The sequence below is a fragment of the Silurus meridionalis genome, chromosome 4 (genome assembly GCF_014805685.1).
Source record: "Silurus meridionalis isolate SWU-2019-XX chromosome 4, ASM1480568v1, whole genome shotgun sequence".
Classification (NCBI taxonomy): Eukaryota; Metazoa; Chordata; class Actinopteri; order Siluriformes; family Siluridae; genus Silurus; species Silurus meridionalis.
This window is the reverse complement of record NC_060887.1, coordinates 32,404,073-32,413,596: the sequence shown is the minus strand read 5'-3', so window position 1 is coordinate 32,413,596 and position 9,524 is coordinate 32,404,073. Positions and strand designations below refer to the sequence as shown.

At 35.3% G+C, this 9,524-nt stretch overlaps 1 protein-coding gene across 4 annotated transcripts in view; it reads left to right on the top strand.

The window, feature by feature from the left end:
- The first annotated feature begins 15 nt into the window (after nucleotides 1-15).
- LOC124384961 (uncharacterized protein C18orf63-like) overlaps nucleotides 16-9,524 on the top strand; it is a 62,934-nt gene continuing 53,425 nt past the window's right edge. For 2 of the 4 annotated variants that reach the window (XR_006925656.1, XM_046847988.1), the window contains exons 1-7: nucleotides 16-144; nucleotides 1,910-2,053; nucleotides 2,777-2,855; nucleotides 3,556-3,612; nucleotides 4,582-4,693; nucleotides 8,041-8,082; nucleotides 8,919-8,995. Coding sequence is in view for 1 of the 4 variants with exons in the window: in XM_046847988.1 (XP_046703944.1) it covers nucleotides 1,911-2,053; nucleotides 2,777-2,855; nucleotides 3,556-3,612; nucleotides 4,582-4,693; nucleotides 8,041-8,082; nucleotides 8,919-8,995 (510 nt within the window). In the remaining 3 variants the exon portion in view is untranslated. The remainder of the gene's footprint in view (nucleotides 145-1,909; nucleotides 2,054-2,776; nucleotides 2,856-3,555; nucleotides 3,613-4,581; nucleotides 4,694-8,040; nucleotides 8,083-8,918; nucleotides 8,996-9,524) is intronic. The other 2 variants (XR_006925658.1, XR_006925657.1) reach the window with 2 other exon arrangements.

Genomic DNA, 9,524 nt, shown 5'->3' with positions numbered 1-9,524 from the left:
AGCTAACAGTGGATTATTTTTTAAGAAATTGAAAGTTGTGTTAATTTCCCCCCCCCCAAAAAATATCGATTTCGTCTTGAGTTTAAGTCGAAATTGTATTTTTTTTTCGAGACTTTTTTAATCAGTTTTAACAGTAGTGTGTAGGTGAGTCATAGAACTGAATGTAATGTAAATGTGTTTGTTGTTGCTTTGTTAAATAATATTCATGTCTTCTGATTTTAAAATACCAATTGTCCTAATTAAAAGTTCATTAAATACATTTCAAGCATTCCCTATTAGCATAGACAGACAGTATGATTGCAGGTATGGTTGCTACCAGGTGCTGCTACAAGTTTACAAGCTAAAAATAATAATAAAAATAAAAATAATATCAAAATATGAAAATTAAAAGAACAGATAATTGTCTCATATTAGAATGTATATATGTATATTTTATTTGGGATAAGATAAACTAACATTCCCAGTGTATCTGTCCCTGTTTTCTGGTCACAGAACAGCAGCTGTAAGATTTCTGAGGTAAAATTATCATCATGGTGGGTAAAGTGAGGTAGAATGCTTACCTTTAAAATAGATAAATAATAAATTAAATAAATAAAATAAGTAATAAAAAAAAACAGGTGGAAAATAAACAACAGGGTGGTCTGATTTATTTTCCTTATATGACTGCAATTTCCTCAAAACTTGCATTACATTATTACTCTGACTTAGACCTAGACTTAGATATACTTTATTGATCCTGTGAGGGAAATGATTGTGTCACAGCAGCAGCAGGTTACACAAGTAGTAGTGTGTGTGTGTGTGTGTGTGTGTGTGTGTGTGTGTGTGTGTGTTGGGGGGTTGCATTGGGTAAAATAAAAAAATAAATAATTGTAACTTAATAAATACAACATTGAAAGATGATGCTAGGAAAATCAGAGTGCAACTGGCAATTAAAAAAGAAAGAAAAAAAGTAGATTGAATACAAATTGTCAGTGTGTGCATGTGTGTGTAAAGTGATAATGAATAATGCGGTGTGTATATAAGTTGCAATTAACATCTGTATTGGATCATGTGGTGGTGGGATTAATTTTCCATGATTGACAGGAGTTTGTTCTCCTCCCTGTTGTTCCAATCTGTCCAGTTTGTGTCCGATTATGTATTCAGCCTTGTATATTGTATATTCAGTTTTATTGATCTTGCCTGCATCCCTGGCACTGATGCTGGTCCCCCAGCAGACCACAGCACTATAAAGGTCACCTGCCAAAACAGACTGAATATTTCCAGCATCCTACTGCATACATTGAAGAAAAATAAAGTCTGCTCAACCCTTTCTTATACACAGTGTCGATGTTGGTCCTGCAATCCAATCTGCTGTTTAAAGTGAACACCCAAGTACCTGTAGTAGTCCACAACCACACCCTCCACCCCCATGATGGAAACAGGTTTAATCATAGTTTTACCCTCCCTAAAGCCTCTACCATCTCCTAGTTTTTCATGATGTTCAGGAGCAGATGGTTGCGTCACTCCACAAAGCTGTCCAGAAGTCCTCTGTACGCTGACTCCTCTCCTTCACCTTAATGAACAACATGGCAGACTTTTTATCTATTTATAGTTATATCTATAAAACAGGTTAACTTCTGTTATCTCTTGCATTACAGCAGCTGTAAACAGTCTTTTCCAAATTTTTACAAAATCCATTAGTATCAGTTTGGCATCTGAAACTACTGTCAAAGAGGCTGTTCTAGACAAATAATCCATGCCTTTAAACCAGTCCGTAGTAAAAGGTTGAATACTGAAACTCTCCAGTGTGTAATTCACCCCTGTATCGTTTCTCTTTGTTTATTGATCATTTTTTATAAAATGTTAGTTTGCTTTTCTTGCTGTGAGAGAATATGAGATATTACATCGTTAAATCTTCTTTATGTTGCAGAATGACTGGATACAATAAACAGTACCTGTTCTTTAAACCTGTACCGGACCTGGAGAAACTCTACAGTGTTTTTCTGTCATTTCACAGTTTTTTGTCTCAAGGAGATGAAGGAGAGCTGAGAAACAGTCAGGTGAAGACCTGCAGGTGAGGCCTGTTGTTCATAATTCAACATCAAAAACAATTCCACGTTATAAACTTTAGTTGTTTTGAGAAATTTTATAGGAGCTTATATACCTTGTCTAAGGACTGATTTATTGCAAAGAGTTAAGATGATTAAGATTTAGAGTTAAGATGGTATTAAGTACAATAAGGCTTGATAATCAAGCAACAAGTTGAGATAATAAAAACTCTTTACAATATTTCTCATGCTTTTTAAACATTTATTTATCTTTAAGTTTTTTGTGGAAAACTAGATGCCAAGAATACACCAGTCTATTTCAGAATAGGGAACCATTCTCACACACACACACACACACACACACACACACACTCATTCACACCTGGGGCAGTTTAGCATAGCCCAGCCCCTGACCTGCATGTTTCTGTGAGATGGAAGGAAACCAACCATAGCATAAGGCCATTCACCACTTAAGCTTGATGGATAAAATACATTTTGTTTTTACTTTCATTCATTATTGTATAACGATCTGATTTATTAATCAATTATATCACCTAAAATATGCACCATTTGTAAAATAATTCGAGATAATCAGCTTTTTTTTTTTTTGTCACTTTATAGTATTTTTGAACTTGCTGACATTTAAAGTGCTGACATTAAATTAAAGCAAATAAAACATTATTGTCTTTATACTTTATAATTCTCATTTGCTTTATGGAAACAATGCTGCAATGCCTTTTTTTTTTCAGAGAGCTTTTGCACACACATTCGGATGTTATTGCGTCTCCCGTGTTCGGCTCTTACGGTGGGATCAGAGTTATAATGTCTGTAAGTATACCACACAGTTAGTGACCACACTGGCCACAAGTAATATTCTGGTGAGTATCACTATCACTATCTCTCTGCTTGACAGCTGTTGTGTTCGGTTCCACTTAATAATCTGCTTGTCCTCTGTATACGTGTCCATTTGTAACGTGAGGGCTATTCCTTTGCACAAGAACCTGTCAATACACCTGTGCGTGAGAGCGAATGTAAGGGATCGTGTGTGTGCGTGCGAGTGTATGCGTGCCTTGAGGTCCGTGCTCAGGCATGCTCCGTGAGAAGCCAAATAACTGGTGTACATTCCAGACATTCTGTCAGCTCTCTTCCTCCGCTGGAATAATGCCAATGTAAAACAACAACACAGAACGGAAGTGTCAGGCAACCGCTAACGAGGTGCCCATCTATTAGTCCTGCTGGTTTCTATCAAGAGAGCATGACAGGAGCTTTTTCATGCTGCGTCTGAGTTATTAGACTATAGACTGTGCTTGTCAATAATTGACTGTTCTGCACTTTTTATGTTTTGCACATTTGGAGGAAATTATGATATAAACCACACACAGATCTAACTGTAAGATTACTCAGAACACAAATATGAATGATTTGGGCATATTTTCTTTGATTCGGTATTTCGTAGAAATATGAAACACGAATCCCATGTTAAACATATCCTCCACATTAACCTTTGTCACTGTGAACTTTTCCACAGATAACATTTTTCAACAGAGGCATCATCCAGGTTTATGCACAGAGCCACAGTTTACAGGTTAGTCAATGTTTAAGTCATCAGTTAAAAATGTTTCGGTCATGTAAACTCAATGCCATACGCCTTCATTAAATCACATTTCTCACATGTTTTTGCCTCAGCCTTAGTTTATACAGTAATGTTCAATATTTATTGTCTATACTGTATATTATATACTGTACAAATGAAATGAGAAATAAAAAAAAAAGTCTATATACATTGGTTTAATTGTACTGTTGGTTTCGGAGCTCATGATCCTCTTTTAAAATGATAAAAAAATTCTCAATTAAGCTTCAATTGAAACGATGCTTCGAGACAATATCTGTTGTTAAAAGTGCTATACAATTAATTAATTCAATTGAAATTAGGAAGGGGGTGGGGCTTTCAGAATATCTAGATTCTAGATATAATTCTGGACATGCTTATTGGCCCAGATTATTGTAGGAAAACACTGCCAATATAATAATTTTAGGTAATCTGCGAATAAATGTAGCGTGGCATGTTAATATGGTAAATTGCACATTTCTAGACTTGGTATATTTTATAAAAAGTTAAAGACTACAGTACATCTTGCATGTGTCCTTAAACTAGAATTTCATATTGTGTGTATATTAATGTGAAAATATGAACGTATTGAATGTAAATGTAAAAATATGAACATACTGTAAATGGAAATAATCTGGAATATAGACTTTTTGCCTAAAGCTTTATTCAGTGGAATATAAACACAGAACTATACAATTCTGACTCGTGAGTGAAAAAGATGATATTGTTCAGAATCTTGGCTAGGCCTGACTACTGTTAGATTGTGAATAATGAATTTTCAGCAATTGGTTTGAATTATTTGTTACACACCTGTAGTAAGTCCTTTTACTCTAACAATCAATGTGCCGTATGATCAGTTATAAACATGATTGTTGCCTCAATGTAGTTTAATTGTTCATACTGTAAGTTTGACTCTGATTACTGATATTCCCATTCTGAGTTCAGATCAGTTCTCCTCAGAAGGTTCTGCCTAGCATCCTGCAGATGTGTCTGTCTTACTCCCTCACCGCTCGACTGGCCCCGAACTGGAACAGAGTCGGACAGTATTTTATCACAGGTACAATAAGGGGAGCCATTTAAATCTTGTGAATACTTTCTGGGGACCAGACTAATAACCGGCTTAAATACAATGACAATCGATAAATATTTTTACAGTGTGTTCAGAAAAGAATCACATTTTGGTGCTTTGCAGCCTGAAATTAAGACAGACACAGTTTTTTTTTTATCCAGCTGTGTTAACTCAGTATAACATTTAAGTGAATGAAATAACACCAACATTAGAATCACTGAGTTGGAAAAAAGATCACCCTTCAAAAAAAAAAAAATCAGGTGTAGCTAATCACTTTCTTAATGCCACACAAATAAATTTGACTTTCAGCTGTGGTTATTTTGATTAGGTCAGCATGTAAAGAGCTTTTACCTTCGTAGTGCAACTGAAGCAAACAACTACGTGGCAAGACACCGTCAAAAGATCTCCAGGACAAAGTTTTCAGGAGATGAATACAAAAAAATTAATAAATCAAAGGCTTTATTAATGCCTAGAAGCACAGTTAAGTCTATTATTAAAAAGTGGAAGGTATTTGGTATGACACAGACCCTCCCTGTATCAGGACATCGCTCCAAACTGGATGGAAGAGAGGCTACCAAGAGGCCTACAGCAACTGCATTTTATGAGAAAGAGTGGTCTTTGTGTGCAAGTGACAACAATATCACAGATTCTTCAAAAATGTTGCTTTGAAGCACCTTGAAGATTCAGAGGCCATATTGAAAAAGGTGTTCTGGTCAGTTGACATTAAAATGAAAATATTTGGCTTCAACCCCAAATGATATCCAAAACAGTTTACCATCCAAATAGCACCATTCCTACAGTAAAGCATGGAGATGGTAATATCCTGTTATGGGGTGTTTCTCTTCTGCAGCAGGGAATTGTCCAAATAGAAGGAAAAATGGGCAAAATACTGACAAATTCTTGAGGGAAATGTGCTGCCGTCTGCCAGAAAGTTGCTAGTTGGAAGAAGAATTACTTAAGAACATGACAATGACCCAAAGCACGCAGCGAAACTGACCACACAGTGGTTGAAGGAGAAAAGGGTGAATGTCCTTGCATTGTCTATTCAGAGCCCAGACTTAAACTCTATTGAAAATCTGTGGAATGACTTAAAAACGGTCACCATCAAATTTAACTGAACTTGAGCAGTTCTGCAAAGAAGATTGGGCAAATATTTACATTTACATTTTTGGCACTTAGCAGACGCCCTTGTCCAGAGCGACGTACAAAAGTGCTTTGAGTCTCTAGCAATGAATAAATCTACACTGCTATGCTACAGTAGATTACAAACTTAAGATAAGATAACTCAGCCTACAACTCTGAGTTGTTGTTTTTTTTTTTTTTTTAAACAAAGCAAACTTGTTAGATTAAGTGTTTCAGGAAGAAGTAGGTCTTCAACCGTTGCTTGAAGAAGCCAGGGACTCTGCTGTTCTAGTCTAGATGTGCAAAGGTACTAGAAACATATCCCTAGCAAAGCAAAAGGGGCTTGAACTAAATACTAACTGATTATTTTTTCCAACTTAGTGATTTTATTTTTTTTTTTTCATTTATTTATTTATTTGTTTTTGTTATTTTTCTGACATCTTGGTTGAAATAAGTTGCAGCTGGATAAAACAAAAACTGTCCATTTTTATTTCTGGCTGCAAAGCAACAAAATGTGAGTATTTTAAAAGCACTTGTCAAAGCACTACAGATTTAAAGTTCTGAAGGTCTCGTTCTCTCCTCGCCTTTGTCCTGAACGGGCATGTTTTCGACTATTGCTGTTTATGTAAGCGTTACACCTCATATATCTTCATGAGAGTCTTTGTTTTATGTGAGTATAGAAGTATAATGAGCACATTAGTCAGCACTAATAGACACTGAAGTTACCTATGCAGTAAAGAATTTTGATTCATCTATCATACATGCACTCCAACATGCTGTCTCATAGGAGTCTCTAGAGATTAAAGTTCACTCCTGGTGCACTGCGCTGTGGTTATGCTGCTAAAGTTTAATCCACCCTAACTTCACACTGACCTTGGACCTTCTTATCTAATGGATGCTGTTATTAATGGATTGTTCCCAACAAAACCCATACCCTCGCCTTCATCTAGTTTGTGTAATGCAGTTATTTCAGTAAAGAATTGTTCAAATCTCGACCTTTTAAAGGCTTATTACAGATATCTGTCTATCTATCTATCTATCTATCTATCTATCTATCTATCTATCTATCTATCTATCTATCTATCTATCTATCTATCTATCTATCTATCTATCTATCTATCTATCTATCTATCTATCTATCTATCTATCTATCATAATATGTATAAAATCCAGATAAAGGCTTATTACAGATATTATCTGTCTGTCTGTCTGTCTGTCTGTCTGTCTGTCTATCTATCTATCTATCTATCTATCTATCTATCTATCTATCTATCTATCTATCTATCTATCTATCTATCGTAATATGTATAAATTCGAGATAAAGGCTTATTACAGATATCTATCTATCTGTCCGTCCGTCCGTCCGTCCGTCTGTCTATCTATCTATCTATCTATCTATCTATCTATCTATCTATCTATCTATCTATCTATCTATCTATCTATCATAATATGTATAAAATCCAGATAAAGGCTTATTACAGATATTATCTGTCTGTCTGTCTGTCTGTCTGTCTGTCTGTCTGTCTGTCTGTCTGTCTATCTATCTATCTATCTATCTATCTATCTATCTATCTATCTATCTATTTATCGTAATATGTATAATTTCAAGTTAAAGGCTTATTACAGATATCTATCTATCTATCTATCTATCTATCTATCTATCTATCTATCTATCTATCTATCTATCTATCTATCTATCTATCTATCTATCTATCTATCTATCTATCTATCTATCTATCTATCATTATATGTATAAAATCGAGATATGTATTGTTGCCATAAACGCGGTGTATACATTGGGGAAACATCTGGACAAAAACACATATGGTCAGTGTTGCATCTGTTTATGTTGCTTCAAACTTATCATCATATACACAAATCAAACAGTCATTATAAATCATTTCTCACAGGGACAGGGTTGCGTTTGGTGATAAAACGTGGCCCTGTTTTCTTATGTCCTTGTTTCTGGAGGTCATTCCATGTCGAAATTGCACGTTGTCGGCCTTGATGTTGAAACTTTAACTCCTTCTCATGGCTGTAATAACTTTAGAGATATCCATAATGCTCAGGGGCTACTGTCAATGTCGATGTAAGAGTCGTGTCTTATTGTACAAATGTATACAATTCTCTTAAAACGTTTGTAAAATTATGAATAATTATATATAATGCCTTTAAAATGTTTTTGTAGTCCTTTTATTATCTGTGTTCTGCAGGAAAGGATTTCCTGTCCGATGCTAACAAACGCTTCGCCGTTGGTAGGTGTGAGTCTCTTAGCTTTCAACTATTAATAAATATTCAGCATAATCTGCTGGAAGAAATTGTTCATTGCATTAAATCACTAAGTATATATACGTACACTCGGAGTGACTTGTACACAACTTGTTCATGCAGGCATCTAATTGGACAATACTGGATACTTTTATGATTCGGTAATACCAAAAACAATTTGACAAATGGCACCAAGTTCTTGTTTGCTAAAAGGCAACATTGCTCATCACCCATCATTGTGTGAAGCATAGTGGTGCTGGTGAAATGTTATTGAGATGCTTTTCATCAGCATCAATTGAAAAATGGGTCAGGGTTGATTGTAAACGTGTATATGGATATAGCTATATAGAGGGCATTACATATACAAAATGTTTTTAATCTGCATAAGACTTGAGATGGCTTGAGAGGTTTTGAAGTTCACTTTTCAACAAGCATAAAGTCAAAGTGAAATGGATCAAATCCAAGTGACTAAATGTTTTCGAATAATTTAGAGCTCTTATAAGGGATTTTTTTTAACAAAACTGGTTGAACATTGTTGCTTAGAATCTTCCTCTGTTCATTCTGATTGCCCTTAAGCAAATTTGTTAAGAGAAATTGTATGAGTATCCAGCTGTGCAAAGCTAATGGAGACATACCCCAGAAGCAGATGTAATTTGGATACAACTGTGGTTATACACAGCATTGACCCAGCTATTTATTACTCACAAATATCTGTTTTATTACGTAATTAACCTTCATGTCACGTTGATTTTCTTTTACCTTCAAATCCAAATTCCAAAGGCATGAAAACGTATACAAAGATATGCATATGTTTTGTTGACAGTCATGGAGCTGAGTGTGACCGAGACCGAACTGTGTGTCAGCGTGGAGGCCAGCACTATAAGACTTCCTCCTGTAACTGTAAGCAACAGCTCTGAGGTGCAAGGAATGCTGGATTTAATATTTCAATTCATAATGCGACACATGCAGTATATAATTATATATCTGGTTCTGGTATACATGCACGAACTCAGTGACATAACTGTAAAACGAGGTCATAAATATACTGAATGCTAATTAGATATTCGCTCACCGTCCACATTAATAGGACATGTGCACTACAATTAGCAGCACAATGCATAAAATCATAAACATACAGATCCTGAGGTTAAGTTAGTATGTGCATTAATTATCAGAATAGAGAAAATGTGTGACCTCTGTGACTTTCTTTAACTGTGGCATGGTTGTCAGTGCTAAATTATTCTTTTTTTTTTTTTGCTCAACACAATTGTAAAGAGAGAATAATACTATATCCTTCCTGGCAGATTGAACCAATCTGCCCATTTTCCTCTGGCCTTTCTCATCAGCAAGGCATTTCCACACACAGAATTTTTGCTCCCACTGTGTTTTCTTTTTATTTCTCCATTTTGGATAAACTCTTGTAACTTCA